The following is an 18,320-nucleotide window of genomic DNA, read 5'->3' as shown; positions in this document are numbered from 1 at the left end:
TCTAAGACATGAAAAATTTATGTTCAAAGAGCTAATTAATTTCACCCCCACTAAGGTAATAGGGTAAACATACATAGAGGTCTAATTTTTAACCTTATTTTAGTCATAAATCAGATTTATACAAATTAGTATTTTCCAAAACAAATTGCAGATATTATGTACAGAAGAGAGCCCACCTTTCTTCAAGCTAATAATACAGTGGCATCTGGTGGTAATAATGACTGTGAACGGCCAACGAAAATTAAGTATGCTTAAAACCTTTCTTTCTGTAAGGCTGAGAATCTGAAATGGTTTATCAAGAAAAAAAGTAGAAGATACAGAAGTTACAAAATCTCTATCACTAAAGACTTTTAAGAATGGGGCAAATTAACTTTGTATTTAAGTACATATAAACAAGCCCACAACCTAAGCATAATAAAAATCACATTAGCCCATCCAATTTTCCCCCTTTGTCCTAGTTTCTTTTTGCTGGGAGGAGGCGTTGTGAGATAATAATAGCAGGAAATAAGGTGGAGCAGCTGCACAGGCAAGATGAGGTACAGTGCTTGTGTTTCACCTCCATTCCAGCCCTCTGCTGGCTAAGTCTTAGTGAAAATGAGATTAGCTGTTTGGGGAGCCCTAACAGTTATCAAAACCTTTGGAATCAAAATGTGGTCCCTTACTGTCTCACTTTTACCAGGAACTTCTTAGAGCCTCTAGCAAGATCCAGGTAATAGGAGCAATGGAAGCTACCCTGAAGAGATTTCTAATTATCTGGGAAGGGGGAGGGTGTAAAGGATGTTTAATACCGGCAACGTGGGTCATAGCACATGCAGAGAAAACTGTCTGGTATGGAGACTGGTGCTTGACTAGATGGCTTCTATTTTAGTCCCACAAATTTATGGAAATAATCCATGTGAATAAATTATAAAGAAAGAAATGACTACCCTAAATTTCTGTAGTAATATAAAATATAGCTCACTAGATTTTGTGTTAATGCTGTTGCTATTTTACTGATGAGAAACTTCCAACTAATTATAATCATAATTAATTACTCAAAATTTCTTTTTTAGGTTGAAATATTATATCATTACTGCCAAGACCATTAAATAACAATATAATGTTAAGTAGTAACACATCCAGTTTTCTTTAACAGAGAGAAATAACACAAAACTTGGTCAGGCTTGCTTAATATTACATGTACGAAAGGCAGTTTTTTGGTTATTAATCGGTTAAAACATCTCCTTTGCTAATCCATAAATGGAAATTAACATTCCAGTTCCCTTTATTGTTGAATGCAGTATAGATAGAAGGGAAAACTTTAAGGCTAGTTTAGTAACATTGCAATATAGGTGGTACCTCAACCCAAGCCACAAATGTGCTCTTGGAAAACTGTTCAAACCAATTATTTCTAAAAATTAAAGTCTTTTAAAATACATTAAGCATTTTGAAAAACCTTGTCATATATTCCTTCATAAAAGAGAAATCCTATCACAATTCAAATAATTGCCAGCTAATTTGCCTATAAATGAAATTCTTTATTTTTAAAAAAAGAACTGACGCAAAACATTTATTTTAAAAGTAACTAAAAATGTTGTTCACAACACCCAGCCTTTAACATTTTAATGAAAACTTCAATAGGGACCCAAATTTCAAAATATTTCATTATGATTTTGGTTTAAAGGACCAGATAACCAACAGATCTTTTCCAACTCTATGATTCATACTAAGTCTTAATAAACTGGATGCAACCATCCCACTTGTATGCGAGCTGAACACAAATGTATCAAAGGAGGTTGCCTAAACTAAAAGGTGGGGGAGGGAGTAATCTCCAGGAAATATCAGGTTCTCCAGGAACTAAGGATGAGGCTGAAATTAAAAAGTAGCCTTTCTTCAGTTAGCATTTTACATATGGCAACCCAACACATGAATGCTGTAAGGTGCTCCCTATCTTAATGAAATAAAATTGTAGACAACTACGAGCAACTATTTCATAAAGGGAAACAAATTATTCTACATGTTCAGGTCCAATCCCAACCCAAATAAACACACTGTATTACAATGTGTTTTTATTCAGATAGAATATTCTTTTCCATTTCTTAATGAGAATTCAGCTCTAGAACGGGTCTCCTCGGGAGGTGACTTGCACCTAGGAGGGTGCAGAGGGTGGGATTTATTTTATCTTAACCTATACAGAGTTTTATTTATTTTTTTATTTTTCCTTGGCGAGAATGGATCCCTACAAGATATTCTGAAATGTATCAAATTTGGGGTTAATAGTATGTGGTTGGCAAAAATTCAATGCTTGAGTGGGAACTAAAAATGATTTCTTTAATTGTATGCCAAACTGAATAATCTCCCAGGGAAAAGAACCTCCTCCTCTTGCCTTTCCTACCTCCTGCCCCTCCCCCACCAACATTGCCTCCCTGCTGTGCAAAGAGCCCTTTGTCCTGCCCCGCACTTATCTAGCTGTTTGGCCATATTGACAGGCCTACTGGAGGCATAATAAGGGAGTCAGTCTGACATAAGCAGCTGGCAATTTGAAACAAAAATCTTCCTTTTCTACTTAGACCAAATCCTGCTGCAGAGGTCTCTGGCTCCTCCCATGCTTCCATCTATTTCTCAAACAGAGCAGCAAGAAATTCAGCATTTTCCCCTCCATTAGGTAGCACAAATCAAAAACTTGATTCCCCAGACAGAAATCTATTTTGTATACATTCCTATAGCTACCGCTTTTTGTGATTCATAACATAGGCCAAAAGTATACATGTAACTAACATGGCTAAGGCAATGCTTCTCATTACTTCATACTGCCATGAAAGCTGTGGGAATCCTTATACCACAACGAACCCATAAGAACACAGAAGAGAAAGCAGCAGCCCAACCAAAGCAACAGACATGAGCATCAGGCAAAACTGGCCTGATGTAAAAACTTAGTGTTTTAAAAATACTAAGACATTACTCCAAGAAGCAGAAAATTCCTTTCCCTGTCTTCATATCAAACATACTTAATGTGACCTTACATTAAGTAAGGTATTCCCTCAGGTACTCAGCAAACAAAATCAATATGATGGTATAAACGAATGAGGCACGATGCGATTACAAATTCCTTGCTCAGTGAGGGCACATATAAAGCAGACTGAGCTTACCTTCATTGTTTATTTTATCCCATAGTTCCCTTCGCTAAGTATTAAAGACTCTGAACGCATTTTGTCCCAGGGTAGGGGAATTCTCTCCAATGTAATGCTTTCTAACAGCACCTCCCCCCAAAGTTACTGGGTATCTTTTACGCAATTCATAATTAAAGATACAATAAAACAGTTTTCCTAAGACTTATTTAACAAAATGTATATAGACAAGTGAAGGAAACTATATTCTCTCCACCTTTCATGAACTTCCCAGAATCCCACCCACAAGATAAATCAATCATTTTGCCACATATTTTGGAATTTTTGGCAGTAAGGAATGGTACCAATCCCTGCCCATCACGAGTACACTACATTACTTTCTAAAGAGTGCCTTTGAAAGAATATTTTAAATTACAAATGACTACCAGTTATATCACTAAATATACGATGCACATTTTGCAAAGTTTGATGCCTCAAACAAAATATACTGGTCAAGAAGTTTCAGTTTTCAACACTTGAAATACAATTTTTATAAATAAAATTCACTGCTGGACCTTCTGACTTCAAATTAAACTGATGAATCACCAGAGTTCAGCCAAAAATTATTTTTAAAATTTTATTTTATTCATGATCCAGTTCCCCTCTGATAAAATGTATCCAATAGTCATTGACTGCTGTTAACTATGGCCTAATTTTTCATAAGTTATTTCAACATGGAGAGGATAAAGCAAAAGTAATTATCTGCAAATCTGTACTTTGCACTTTATTATTTCCCCATTCAAAGGTAAAAATGAAATAGTCATTCTCCCCAGAAAAGCCAGAATAATTTCAGAAAGTCAGTTCCTGGACACAAAACAGTATCAAAAGATACAAAAAAGTTTTCAAGGGTATAACTTAAGTAAATCCTTCTATGAAAAGGGCCTGTATGATCCTCTAGAAAATGATAATATCAAGAGCACAAAAGGTTCCAAACAACAGGAAATTCAATTGTAAAAGCAATTATTTTATATAGCAACTTAAGCCACAGAGTAAAAACCTACAAACATTTTTATCTTAAACCCTAAGTATGTCAAACAGCCAGTATACATGAAATCATATTTATCTCCTATTGCATCTTATCTATGAGATAGTAATAAGAATTGGAACCTCCTAAAATAGTATCCATTAGAGGTTCTGTTTCATTGGTCTGCTTTTATTACTGGGAAAACAATGTGAGCCACATTTGTGAATGACAAAACTCATTTCCATTCTTTTTGGTTCTCTGCCACAAATGCCAGAGTGATACTACAAATTATAGATGTTTGTGAGATTTAAGTACATTTACACGAAAATGAACAAATCAAAATTCTGAGAGAAAAAAGTATAGGATACACGAGTCTTGGGGAAGAAAAACAGCACACAGGAATATGTCCAGTATTGCATATAATTGGTGGTGGCGGTTCTCCTTCAAGTTTTTCCACGCTCAGACTGTTTTTGCTTAATCAGAGATCATCCTAATGTTCAGGAGTTGTGGGGGAGGGGAGATCACCTAAGGGGCTCAGAGGCCCTCTTCTCAGCATCCTGAACTAGACTTATTCGATTTCTGCATATTTCTTCTGGTCTGTCCTACATTTCAGATGGATTATGGCCAAAGACATATATTTGTGATGTCAGAAGGCTATATCCAACATGTATATAATGAATCAATCTTATAAGTCAAACTCCAAAGAAAATATCTAATCTGGAGAAGTTTATTACTAATATACAAATTAAGAATATTTATTTAGAAACCACTCCAAAATGGCACCTTTTTAGAGTTTAAGAGTTCAAGCTTAGTAAAATGTTTAGCAAATCGTCTATAAGGTAAATATGGTCTAATCGAAAGGATGGAGACACATAACAAAATAATAAGAATTGATTCTATGATTAAAGAGACGGAGGAAAACATGATATGTGAGTTGCAGGAAAAAATTCCTGTTATTTTCTTCCTATTGTGGTTATCAGAAAGATTCTTAAAATTATTACTTGGGTTTTTAAACTGATTGAAAAATTAAAACTCAAATGGAACTTTTAGTCCTATCCAAGCACAAATGTCTAGATAAAAAACAAAAATCTGCCAAAAAACAAAAATCAAATCAAACAAACAAAAAAAGAAAGGCTTTAACCATGATCCAGTTTCCAGATGCCAATATCCATAAATGGGTAGGAAGTTATGAATTACTAATTCCCATCTCCCCACCAATAAAAAGCAAACCAGCTCAGCAGTGAAAATTCCCAGAAAAGCAAGGTTTCTTCTTAGGCCTGAAGCAGCCATCGCCTAAGTGCTGCTCCCTGCAGCCAGCAGCATTAATGGACGCTGCACTGCTGTCCTTCCCTGGAGACAGCAGCCAGCACTACTCAAGCTTCTCACGTAGCAACCAGAGCTCCAGAGCCAGCAGCTGCTGCTGCCTTGTATACTCACCCCTGTGATCCAACCCAAAGGAACAACCTTCTCTTTACCCCACCCCCACTCCTTACACACTTTTTTTTTTTTTGGACCAGTGCTCCATGCCAGAAGGGCTGGAATTATGCTTTTAAGAAAGAAACAATCCTAAGGTCACCCTTTTAAACCAAGGCCTTTTATTAGAAAAATCAACATTTACCAAATTCTAAATATCCATTTTAATTAAGCCAGCAGTTTAGGAGTGAAGATTAAGCTTTGGTCTTTTGAAAGCCAATTTCCCAAGCACTCTACAATCTAATTTAAATTTGCAGCTAGAAACAGAGCCTTGTGTCATGTCCTACCAAAGGGCATAATTCATTTTTCTACACATAATGACAGTCTGGGTAAACCTTAAAGACTCTAATCCCATAACAGGCCAGAATTTTTGGCTACAGAAGAGAACTAATGATCCTGAGAAAACTGGAAGAAATCCAATACAAAAAAAAGAGCCCTACGTCCTCTATGGAGCCCAGAAACCTCTGATTACGTGAGTAGTCTCTGCTTTAGTCCTAGCTCAGATCCCACACATCTAAAATTACCACTTAGAACTTTCTGTGACCTAAAAACATTAATAATATAACAACCAAAAAATAATTTCAAATAGGGAGTACACACTCTCCTAAAAAGCTCAGCACACTCCACTCAGCTGGATCCTCCCCAATCACAAGTATAGCTATGTAACATCTGTCCAACAAAGAAATGTAAATATGACCTTGGTCACAAATATGTCATCTAAAAACTTGTTTAGTCAACTGATGAAGGTAATTAGCAGAGAACTTGGGGATTCGTTCAGTACCTATGTGCACGAAGGAAACTGGAGAAATGAACTTAAATATAGACAAAGCCCAGTGGAATCCAGAGGTCTGGGAAAGAAATGAGTTACCGGTGAATACATTGCACAAGTAACATGAGAAAGCAGAAAATGCAGGTCACACACGCACGCCTGACCCAGACCAGCAGAGCTGACTGCAGCATCCGTATCCAAGAGAAAGACCACTGACGCCCAAGAAGTGAGACAAGCAAGGACTCTATAGAATCAATTAGCATAGAAGGGGCTTTCCCAACAGTTTAACTTTCCCTCTCATGCGATTTACCTACTTGAGCCAGGGCTCTTTCCTACACTCCTCTTCACATTCCCGACTTACACGCAGAGGGAAATAGAATTCATAAAGGGAATATTTTTCTGCCTTTGAAGATATTCTCACAAGATCGTTCTCCACGCCCAAGGCAAGTAAAACGACACAATCTGGCTCAACTCCAGGCTCGAACCCTACACGTTCAACGAGGCTATCTCAGACACGCTGTGGCACACGCCACGGGGAGCCAGAGAACGTGTGGTGGGGGTGGCGAAGGTAATGCCTTTGGGAAGCAGCCATCTGAGGTGGGAAGCCAGAAAACGAGAGGGAAGGCGTCCAGGAAGATTACGGAGGGGAGATCGCGGCCCCCAGAGCGATCAGAGTTGTCTGTCACAAGGCCGCGAGAACGGGGGTAGGGAGTGGGGGATCGGGCAGAGAAAAAAAGTATGCCTGTGTATTTCGAGCGGAGGGCAGCAAGAGGCCTCTCCTCAAGGGAAAGGTAAACGTGGAGTAGGCAGTTCCCAGGAAAGGGGGTGAAGAGGCGTTGGGGGAGGGGAAGCGTCCTGACCCAGGAAAGACATGAAAAGGGGAGTTGGGTCGCCTAGATTAGAGGGGGGCCTCTCTCCCTGGGAAAATGGGGTGTTGCAACGGTGTGTGCGAGGCGGCGAGGGGGGTGAGAAGGGGCAGCATCCTCCTAAGAGCTTGGGGAGGGCCAGGCCCACGACCCAAGGAGAGCGAGCGCGGGGAGACGGAGGAGGTGACCCTTCCCTCCCCTGGGGCCCGATCGTGAGGTTCGGTCTCTTTTCTGTCGGACCCTTACCTTGTCCCAGGCGCTGCCGGGGCCTGGGCCCGGGCTGCGGCGCACGGCACTCCCGGGAGGCGGCAGGACTCGAGTTAGGCCCAACGCGGCGCCACGGCGTTTCCTGGCCGGGAATGGCCCGTACCCGTGAGGTGGGGGTGGGGGGCAGAAAGGCGGAGCGAGCCAAAGGCGGGGAGGGGGGAGGGCCAGGGAAAGAGGGGGGCCGGCACTACTGTGTTGGCGGACTGGCGGGACTGGGGCTGCGTGAGTCTCTGAGCGCAGGCGGGCGGCGGCCGCCCCTCCCCCGGCAGCGGCGGCGGCGGCGGCGGCGGCAGCTCACTCAGCCCGCTGCCCGAGCGGAAACGCCACTGACCGCACGGGGATTCCCAGCGCCGGCGCCAGGGGCACCCGGGACACGCCCCCTCCCGCCGCGCCATTGGCCTCTCCGCCCACCGCCCCGCACCCATTGGCCCACTCGCCGCCAATCAGCGGAAGCCGCCGGGGCCGCCTAGAGAAGAGGCTGTGCTTCGGCGCTCCGGCTCCTCAGAGAGCCTCGGCTAGGTAGGGGAGCGGAACTCTGGTGGGAGGGGAGGTGCGGTGCACTGGGGGGATGGGTGGGTAGGGGGGCCGTCTGGTGGCTTGCGGGGGTTGCCTTTCCCGTGGGAAGTCGGGAACATAATGTTTGTTACGTTGGGAGGGAAAGGGGTGGCTGGATGCAGGCGGGAGGGAGGCCCGCCCTGCGGCAACCGGAGGGGGAGGGAGAAGGGAGCGGAAAATGCTCGAAACCGGACGGAGCCATTGCTCTCGCAGAGGGAGGAGCGCTTCCGGCTAGCCTCTTGTCGCTGATTGGCCGTTTCTCCTCCCGCCGTGTGTGAAAACACAAATGGCGTATTCTGGTTGGAGTAAAGCTCCTGTCAGTTACACCGTCGGGAGTGCGCAGCCGCTTAGCGACTCTCGCGTTGCCCCCTGGGTGGGGCGGGTAGGTAGGTGGGGTGGAGAGATGCTGGGTGTGCGGGCGCGGCCGGCCTCCTGCGGCGGGAGGGGAGGGTCAGTGAAATTGGCTCTGGCGCGGGCGTCCTCCCACCCTCCCCTTCCTTCGGGGGAGTCGGTTTACCCGCCGCCTGCTTGCCTTCGACACCTGATTGGCTGTCGAAGCTGTGGGACCGGGCCCTTGCTACTGGCTCGAGTCTCACGTGAGCGAAACCACTGCGCGGGGCGCGGGGGTGGCGGGGAGGCGGGCGTTGGTACGGTCCTCCCCGAGGCCCAGCGCCGCAGTGTCTGGCCCCGAGCCCCTGCGCAACGTGGCAGGAAGCGCGCGCTGGAGGCGGGGGCGGGCTGCCGGCCGAGACTTCTGGATGGCGGCGGCCGCGGCTCCGCCCCGGGTTCCCACCGCCTGAAGGGCGAGACAAGCCCGACCTGCTACAGGCACTCGTGGGGGTGGGGGAGGAGCGGGGGTCGGTCCGGCTGGTTTGTGGGTGGGAGGCGCTTGTTCTCCAAAAACCGGCGCGAGCTGCAATCCTGAGGGAGCTGCGGTGGAGGAGGTGGAGAGAAGGCCGCACCCTTCTGGGCAGGGGGAGGGGAGTGCCGCAATACCTTTATGGGAGTTCTCTGCTGCCTCTCGTCTTGTAAGGACCGCCCTGGGCCTGGAAGAAGCCCTCCCTCCTTTCCTCCTCGCGTGATCTCGTCATCGCCTCCATGTCGAGTCGCTTCTCGATTATGGGCGGGATTCTTTTGCCTAGGCTTAAGGGGCTAACTTGGTGCCTGGGCGTTGCCCTGCAGGGGAGTGAGCAGCTGTAAGATTTGAGGGGCGACTCCGATTAGTTATCTTCCCACGGACTCGAGTTGGTGTCGAGGTTATTGTAATAAGGGTGGGGTAGGGAAATGGAGCTTAGTCATTCACCTGGGGCTGATTTTATGCAACGAGACTGCGGATTATCACTGCTTATCATTTTTGGAGCATTTTTCTAGAGACAGACATAAAGCATGATCACCTGAGTTTTATACCATTTGAGACCCTTGCTGCACCACCAAAGTGTAGCATCAGGTTAAATCTTAATAGAAAAATTTTAGCCTTTGCTTGAGAAACCAGTGCTTCCCTCCCTCACCCTCTCTCCCCAGGCTCTGTACCCCTTTGCATCCCTACCAGGCATCTTAGCAACTCTCACTCATACTTGATCCCATTTTCCATTTGTTGTACTTGCTCCTCTAGTATTCAGACATAGCACTAGCTTTCTCCCTCTCTTGATCTTGGGTAGCCTGGTGTCTCGCGAAACCAGACAGATTGGTTCCACCACAAATTAAGGCTTGAGCTGGGGCTTGACTCTTACCCAGCAGTGCTTTTATTCCTCCCTAGTTCACGTTCTTAAATGTTTACCTTGATTTTCATTTTATCCTTTTTCCTTATCTGGGATTCTATCCCTGACCGTCTTCACAGTTCAGGTGATCTTGACTACTGCTTTACAGAGAATTGGATCTGAGGTTAGGCAACATCTCCCTTTTTCTTCCTCTAAATACCTCTCATTTCTGTTCTTACCAGTTAGTAACTGATCTCAGATGCCTGTGTGATAGCTTCCAAATTGCTGTCTCTGTCCTTAGGGTTATCTTTTGATCCATCTTACATCTTGTTAGGATGGTTGTCCTAAAGGAAGATAGAGCATGAAAATGACAGATGAAACTCCATTACTGGCTTGTACTGTTTACAGCAAGTTGTCTAACCCGCGGGCCGCATGGGACCCAGGACAGCTTTGAATGCGACCCAACACAAATTCGTAAACTTTCTTAAAATTTTAGGAGTTTTTTTTGCGGGGTGTTTTTTTTGTTGTTGTTGTCTGTTTTTTTTTTTTTGCTCATCAGCTGTCCTTTATATGTGACCCAAGACAGTTCTTGCAGTGTGGCCCAGGGAAGCCAAAAGATTGGACACCCCTGGTTTACAGGATGAATTCTGTCCTCGTGAATGTGATGCATAAGGTCCCTGGATAGACTTTCCTCAATTTAACAGCTTTTTCATTTTTCACTATTTTCCACATACTACACAAACAAACATGACCTCTCTCCTGAAGTCACATGGAATGAATTGCAGTTACCCAAATCATAGAGACATCATATATCTTTGTGGGGTGGTTCTTTTTGGAATGCTACCCTTGCTGCTTTTAATCCTGCAGATTCAAATGTCATCTCCCCTTTGGTCATGCCTTCCATGGTCTGTTGTTCTATGAGCCAAACTCCCCTTTTAAAAAAGCAGTTTTCTTCTGACTCTTGAGCAGTTTGTACTGCGTGGGTCATAGTACTTCTGGGGTTGTTGTCATTGCTGATTTAAATTACCTTAACTATTCTGAGCTTTTTGAAGGAACAGTGTCTTGTACTCCTGAGCTCCTAGTATACTCTGATGTCTAGCCAACTTTAAGTAAATGGAGTGAGCGACATGTAAATGTCTTTATGGTTTGACATTTTATTAATCTTGAGCATTGGAAAAGTGGCTGGTATGACTAAAGAACTGAATTTTTATTTTTTATCTAATTTGAATTGCAACTGTGGACAGTGTAGCTGTAGCCCCGGACTTGTTCTGTGGATTACAGAATACGTGGACATTGATGGTTTTCTCTTTTTACTGAGCAGTAAGGAAATAAAAGCTGAAGCTCTCTGGCCCATTACACTTCATTTAACTGCTTGTTTTGTTTTATTTATTATATATTTAGCTGAAAGCTAAGTCCAACAAACCATTTTTAAAGATGTGCCTGCCTTGGACAACAGTGAAAGCAAGTGTTAATGAGTTTGGATTTCAAAAAAAAATGCATAATGAATTTTAGGGAGGTGAGATTCCATTAAACTGTTACAGGAGCTACATAGTTAAATATATCAGAACTTGAATGAAGAATAGGTCTGTGTGATACAAATGAACCCAGCCTAAATTTCTGTCCTACAAGTTTTCACTTCCTGGAAACACTTGATTGGAGGAGCTCTAAGCATCATATCTTGAGTTATAGAAAACAATCACAAAGTAAGTTTTATCCTGAGGAATTATAATACCAACATTTTAACACCAAATGCTTTTTATATTGCTAATACAGTATCTTACACATTTTAATTTTCTTTTTTTTTTTTTTGAGACGGAGTCTTAGTGTCACATACTGGATTGCAATGGCATGATCATGGCTCACGCAGCCTTGACTTCCTGGGCTCAAGTGATCCTCCTGCCTCAGCCTCCTGAGTAGCTGGAACTACAGGCACACGCTTGCATGCCCAGCTAATTTTTTTGTGTTTTTTTTTTTTTTTTTTTTTTTTGTAGAGATGGGGTTTTGCTGTGCTGCACAGGTTAGAACTCCTGGGCTCAAGTGATCTTCCTGCCCTAAGCTTCCCAAAGTCCTGGGATTACAGGTGTGAGCCACCGCCCTAGGCCATTAAATATACTTTTTAAAAAGACCCTTAGGTCAGCGGTCTTCAGACCTCCTGTGTGTGGAGACAGTTGTCTTAATGTAGATTCTCAGATCACCCAAAAATTCTGAATTCTTTTGGGGAAGGTGGAACCCCACAGGGCAGGCAGTATAACTCAGTATCTTCAAGTTCATTTGCTGACTCGGATATGCCTATTTACCTGCCAAAAATGATTACAGTTTCAGAGAAACTCTTCTCAATTGTATAGTATGTGACCCTCAATTTTTCCTCAAATGAACTGTTTTTTCCTCCTCCTAAAAAATAACAGAATGGGAATTTTGAGAGGCAAAGAGGAATAGTAATTAATATTTTTGGAAACTTGCAGGTCAGGTTTTCCTTTTAAAAGGAATGTTGAAATATATTCTTTCGAACAAGAGAAGTTCACCTTATTTGTGTTTCTCCTGCTTAATTGCAATCCTTAAGGAAAGTGATTTTTCAGTGCCTAAGCACAGAACTGGAAGCTCAATAAATGTTAGTTTTGTTGGTTTATACGTGAAATTGATTCTCAAGTAATAGTTAAGCTCAGAAAACATATAAACAAGGCTTTTTGGGAGAGACTTCAGGGTCCCATTTAACCTACATCTCCTAATATTCTATTCATAGAGGAAACTGATGCCTCATGGTCTCTGAGTACATTTATCCCACCATTCAGTTCTTCTTTGGGTTTCCTGTACTAACCATTGCAGTTATCCTTTTCCTGCACTTTACTTCCTTGGGCTTTTTGTTTAAATTAACCAGCTACCCATCTCCTTTTCAAGTAGTTACATACTATTTCTTACCCTTATAAGACAAATTTATTAAGTATATTACACGCTTGTACTTGGATGAGAAAGCTGGTGAAACTTTTGTCAGGGCTAGTGTGTGTGTGAGATTTGCAAAATGTAAACTTAGGTTACTTCCATATATTTTTTGTGAGTGGAGGTTTGGCATAATTATATAATTCTAGTTTACAACACTCTAGTTTGACTGTTAGGTTAATTGTAGAGCACCTTGTTAGGTCACAAATCCAGAAGTCTGGTACTGGACTTTGCAGGTTGCTTTCTTAGTGGCGTATTAGTTTGTATTAGAGCACATACTTCTCAAGAAGACTTTTTTTTCTTATCCGTGGCTCTCTCTCCTTGAGATTGGATAATATATTGGATTATTAGAGAAGTGTTAGTATTGAATCAAATAGTTTTATTTTATCTAGACCAGGGTTAAACCTGATGAATTGTTTCTGCTCTCTTATGGAGTATATCTTCTTGGTGACAAAGACTTTCTGCCTCTGATTTTTATCTTAGTCATGGTTACATTTAATAATCCTGCTTTCCAGCTTTTTTCCTAGAGATCAGTCATCAGTGACCTTTTGTCTTGATACTTTGTCACCTTTTGTTTTCTGGTTTTGGGTTTTTGTTTTTTTTTTCTTTTTTAAACATATGTAACATTGGCTTTTCCTGCTGACAACAGTAACAGAGTTTCAGATCATGTTTATAGAATGGTTATTTCATCACCTAACTAATCTCACCTCTAGTATATGGATTCTGGTAAAGTCAGTCAACAGTCTTCACAGCCTTTTCTATTTTTACTGACCTTGATTTAAAATCTAATCTTAGACCTTGAGGTATTGCTTACGAATATTGTAATAATGAGGTACTACTTATAACAAATAATGGTAACATACTCTAGTGCGTACTATAGGCAAAAGCTAATGGAAACGTAGGTAGAAGAAATGAAGTAATAGTTATTGAATGCTTTTTGTGTACTGCAGATGTGGAAACAGGAAGAGAACTAGAACTGGAAGTAAGGCATTGAAGATGTGACTGAATTGCTGCAATCTCATGATCAAATTTGAATGGATGAGGAGTTGCTTTTTAGGGATGAGCAAAGAAAGTGGCTTCTCGAGATGGAATCTACTGGTGAAGTTGCTGTGAACATTGTTAAAATGCCAATAAAGGATTTAGGAATTACAGAAACCTGGTTGATAAAGCAGTGCCAGGGTGTGAGAGAGTTGACTTCAATTTTGAAATAAGTTCCACTGGCTGGGTGTGGTGGCTCACACCTGCAATCCCAGCACTTTAGGAGGCCGAGACTGGTAGATCACTTGAGGTCAGGAGTTCAAGACCAGCCTTGCCAACATGGTGAAACCCCACCTCTACCAAATTAGCCAGGTGTGGTGCACACCTGTAGTCCCAGCTACTTGGGAAGCTGAGGCAGGAGAATCTCTTGAACCAGCGAGGAGGAGGTTGCAGTAAGCCGAGATGGCGCCCCTGCACTCCAGCCTGGGTGACAGAGTGAGACCTTGCGTTTAAAGAAAAAAAAAAGGAAAAGGAAAAAAAAGTTCTACTGTGGGTAAAATGCTATCAAACAGCATCACATGCTACAGAGAAGTCTTGTGAAAGGATGTCAGTGTGGCAAACTTCATTGTCTTTTAAGAAATTGCCACAGCTATCGTAATCTTCAACCACCACCAACCCTGATGAGTCAGTAGCCATCGTTAACGTTGGCGTAAGACCCTCCACCAGCAAAAAGATTGTTAGCATTTTTTTAGCAGTGATGTATTTATCAATTATACATAATGCTATTGTACACTTCTTAATAGACTATGGTATAGTGTAACCATAATTTATGCACTGGGAAACCAACAAATTCATGAGATTCGCTTTATTGTAGTGCTCTGGAATTGAGCCTGCAGTGTTTCTGAGGTATACCTGTGTATTTAGTATGTTCCTTGTATATAAAACCCCATTTTATAGGGTAGGAAACTAAGGCTTAGAGTTTGAGCAATTTTCCCATAGATAACACCAATAAATTGAGGGCTGCAGAGACCACTTAAGTGGTTCTCTTAACAGTAGTCTAGACATGACGTAATGAGATTTGGCTTAGGAGTGACAATGGTAAGGAAGTTAAAGGATTCAGGAACCAAATACCAGTTATTGAGAAGAAAGAATGGCCTCAAAACATCACTTCTCAAGGAAGCCTTGATACCCTCACCCTTACTACACTGTATCCTCCATTTGAATGTTGTCAAGAGCTCTTCTCATAATTGTAAATAATAATTGTGTAATTTTGGTTTTTTTTCCCTACTTTAGGTTGCTCCTTGAGGGCAGGACAGTTCTTATGGCTTTATCCGTTGCCTAAGCACAGAGAGGTCTGCGAGGTCAAAACTATTGTCATGATAGCAAGATGCCTGTCTTTTTCATTTATTCTCACAGTGTGCAGAGGCTACATGATGTGTGATGACATCCTCATTGATGTTAATGAATGGTGCTATACTTGAATTTTCTAAGGTGTCATTAGGTAGGTTTAGGTATGCATACTTGTTTTTAGAAATTATTTTTTCCCTTTTTCCCATTTTTAGAAATCAACTCATTTTTTAGGTTATGCCTTCAGTAATCTTTGCAACCTCAATATTGGGTAATGGTTACTTTAAAATACTGTAGTTTTCTTTGTGCCTAAGTATAAACATAAGTACATTTTGTTGTTTTGTTTGCAATAATGGTTTAAATATTTTCCCAAAATATCCAAATTTAAAAATTCTACAACTTTAGAATTTAATAAATTTATTCTAAAATATTTATATATTTTTTCATTTAAGAATGGATCATTGGCTTAAAAAGACTGCTTCTCATTTACTTATTGGCTATACTCTCTGTATACTAATAAAAAACAAGATTTGATTTGGAAGGACTGACTCAAACTAACGAAAATATGAAACCTGTCTTTCTGCTTTGGAGATATTTACCTAATCATGTTCTGCAGTAGAATAATTTAGTTCTATTGTCTTTTTTTGGAGATGAGGTCTTGCTGTGTTGCCCAGGCTATTCACAGCTGCCATCATAGTGAACTACAGCCTGAAACTCCTGGGTTCAAGAGATCCTTCTGCCTCAGCCTCCTGAGTAGCTGGAACTATAGGCATGCACCACCAAGCCTGGGCTTTTAAAAAAATTTTTAAAAGAATTTTGAGACAGGATCTTGCCATGTTGCTCAGGCTATTCTTCAACTCCTAGCCCTGAGTGATCTTGCTTTGGGACTCTCAAAATGTTGAGTTAATAGGCGTGAGCCACCATACCCAGCCAAAAATTTTTTTAGAGATGGGAATGGAATGATCTTGAATAGTGCTGGTGCCACCTATGTTGTGGCATCATTTTGAAACCAATCATTCAGAGTGCTTTTTTTGGTAAGGCATTATTTTTTAATGCAGGTATGCCACTACTGGAAAAAAAAACAACAACCAGGTTTTAAAGCTAGAAATGAAAAGCTACTTAAGTATCTTAAAGGATAAGTTACTTTATTATACACTAGAAACATACACAATAGCTGAAAAACTTAAAAAATCTCACATTGCTGAATGTCTCTGCTGGCTGAAGTGTAAGTAAAAGATCATAGTAGTGCCTCTGTTGAGTGATACAGCAACTTGCCATTAAAGATGTGTGTGCAGACATGGATTCTGAGTTAATATCTCATCTGTAGAAGTATACATTTGTCCCTTGCTTTGGGATTGGTTTCTGGACACCACTGCCCTACCCTTGCTGGCCATTTGCCAAGGACACCAAAACCCAAGGATGTTGAAGTCCCTTATATAAAATGGCGCTGTATCTGCATACAACTTACACACATCCTCCCATATACTTTAAATCATTTCCAGATTTCTTATACTTCATACAATGTGAATGCTATATAAATAGTTGTTACATTGTGTACTTATATTTGTACTATTGTATTAAATATTCTCAAATATTTTCAAGCACATTTGGTTGAATCTGCAGATGCAGAACCTGAGGATATGGAGGGCTGACTGTGCTAATACGTTATAAATGGATGCGTGCATAAACATGGCTGGACTTGTTACTTGGCTTGTATTTGCCAGGCATCAGCACCAACTAGTTAAAGATACTCTTACGTGAAAGCTTGGCAACAAACACATGTCCTGAAATAACGCAAGTGTAGAATAACTTTTTTAAATCTCATGGTTTATCCTAAACTATATGTTGACATAAGAGTGGTGATAAGGCAACAGTAGGTAAAAGTAAAATTTCAGGCACCTTGGCACAAACTGTGGCAGTGGCATCAAACTATAAGTTATTTTTCACTGCCATGCATTTGTGGTGTGAACCCCCACAAAAGAAAAAAACCAGTTTCACTCAAGAATGTCCTTGTGAAAGCAGTGACATTTTGTTAAATCTTAAACCCTCCAGTACATAACTTTTTGAAATGGTTGTCTCAAGAAAAAGCACTCATGTAAGCTGAATTATCTGCTATTTCCTTGGAGCCTAACAAGTGACAGCAATTGTTTTCAATGATAAAATCCAAACGTTGAGTCAAAATCAGAATTTTGGGAAAACTTGTGTCTAATATCAGGAACTTGACAGCTTCCCAATACTTCATGAGATAGTGATATTGAAAATAATTTTTTTTTTTTTTGGGACATTTGGCTGACTGCAACCTCTGTCTCCTGGGTTCAAGCAATTCTCCTGCCTCAGCCTCCTGCATAACTGGGACTACAGGTGTGTACCACTGTACCCGGCTAATTTTTTTATTTTTAGTAGAGATGGGGTTTCACCATGTTGGCCAGGGTGGTCTTGAACTCCTGACCTCAGGTGATCCACCTTGGCCTCCCAAAGTGCTAGGATTACAGGTTTAAGCCACTGTGCCCGGCCAATGATATTTTAGGTAGTATACAGTAAAATGGGCCAACATTTGGGAGATTGACATAACTCAGTGAGGCTATATTTTCCTAATGACTAATACGTGAGATTATAGAAAACTGCTAGTAACATTGTAACCAATTGAATGCAAAAGAAACAATTCAGTTGTCTTCTATTTAAGTCAGACATTTAGGGAAACTGAATTGCCAAAATGTAAAACAATGCACCTATTTTTTTAAAAATATGCATTTGTTGCTATAATATTTAAATATTTTACTTTCTAATATGGTAAGATACTAGTAAAGTGATTTGGGGCCCTCAGTCTTTAAGAATGTGAAGGGATTCTCTGAGGCCACAAAGTTTAAGAAATGGCTACTCTAGCACAAACGCACATAGTAAATACTCAAGTACCTGTTGAATGACTTCATGGAGTTAAAGTGACTCCTGGTATTAAATCTGTATGGCTGGGATAATGGGCATGCTAGGACAGGAAGCAGATTTCCTTGACTTCACCACTGTAACTCATTAACAAACATGTTAGCCTGAGACAGAAGTATTAAGGGGTGACAGGAGAACCTTTCATAAGCAATGTGATACTTTTTTTCACATTATTCAACATGGTTTAAAATTTGGTTACAGGCCTATGGTGTTTCTCCTGAACTTTTGCCAGAGTAGAATGGTTCATGTTTTTCCTCATAGATTTTCACTCCTCACTAAACTTCATGACATCTAACATGAACTTATTAGAAAAGGCTATGCTTGAGAATAAGGATATCTTTTTTCTATGCCTATGTTGTTAATGAGTATGAAGCACTTACAGGC

The 18,320-nt window shown here is 41.3% G+C and overlaps 3 protein-coding genes across 52 annotated transcripts in view; 2 read left to right on the top strand and 1 right to left on the bottom strand.

Moving 5' to 3' along the window:
• The window catches only part of SETD5 (SET domain containing 5), an 80,708-nt gene extending 72,827 nt beyond the window's left edge, over nucleotides 1-7,881 (bottom strand). For 48 of the 49 annotated variants that reach the window (XR_010155074.1, XM_063805322.1, XM_063805344.1 and 45 more), the window contains exon 1: nucleotides 7,465-7,843. The gene's annotated coding sequence lies outside the window, so the exon portion shown is untranslated. Of the gene's footprint in view, nucleotides 1-7,464 lie in introns of all 49 variants that reach the window. The other variant, XM_063805343.1, reaches the window with a different exon arrangement.
• Nucleotides 7,882-7,939: 58 nt separating this feature from the next.
• The window catches only part of SRGAP3 (SLIT-ROBO Rho GTPase activating protein 3), a 415,313-nt gene continuing 404,932 nt past the window's right edge, over nucleotides 7,940-18,320 (top strand). The window contains exon 1 of one of the 2 annotated variants that reach the window (XM_054681408.2): nucleotides 7,940-8,004. The gene's annotated coding sequence lies outside the window, so the exon portion shown is untranslated. The remainder of the gene's footprint in view (nucleotides 8,005-18,320) is intronic. The other variant, XM_054681407.2, reaches the window with a different exon arrangement.
• Nucleotides 8,204-13,826, top strand: LOC739244 (uncharacterized). Its single transcript, XM_001145166.7, has one exon. The coding sequence runs from the start codon at nucleotides 8,327-8,329 to the stop codon at nucleotides 8,963-8,965; it is 639 nt and encodes a 212-aa protein (XP_001145166.3). The 5' UTR covers nucleotides 8,204-8,326; the 3' UTR covers nucleotides 8,966-13,826.

This window comes from Pan troglodytes, chromosome 2 (genome assembly GCF_028858775.2).
Source record: "Pan troglodytes isolate AG18354 chromosome 2, NHGRI_mPanTro3-v2.0_pri, whole genome shotgun sequence".
Taxonomy (NCBI): Eukaryota; Metazoa; Chordata; class Mammalia; order Primates; family Hominidae; genus Pan; species Pan troglodytes.
Note: the sequence above shows the minus strand (reverse complement) of the source record. Positions and strands in the feature narration are given on the sequence as shown.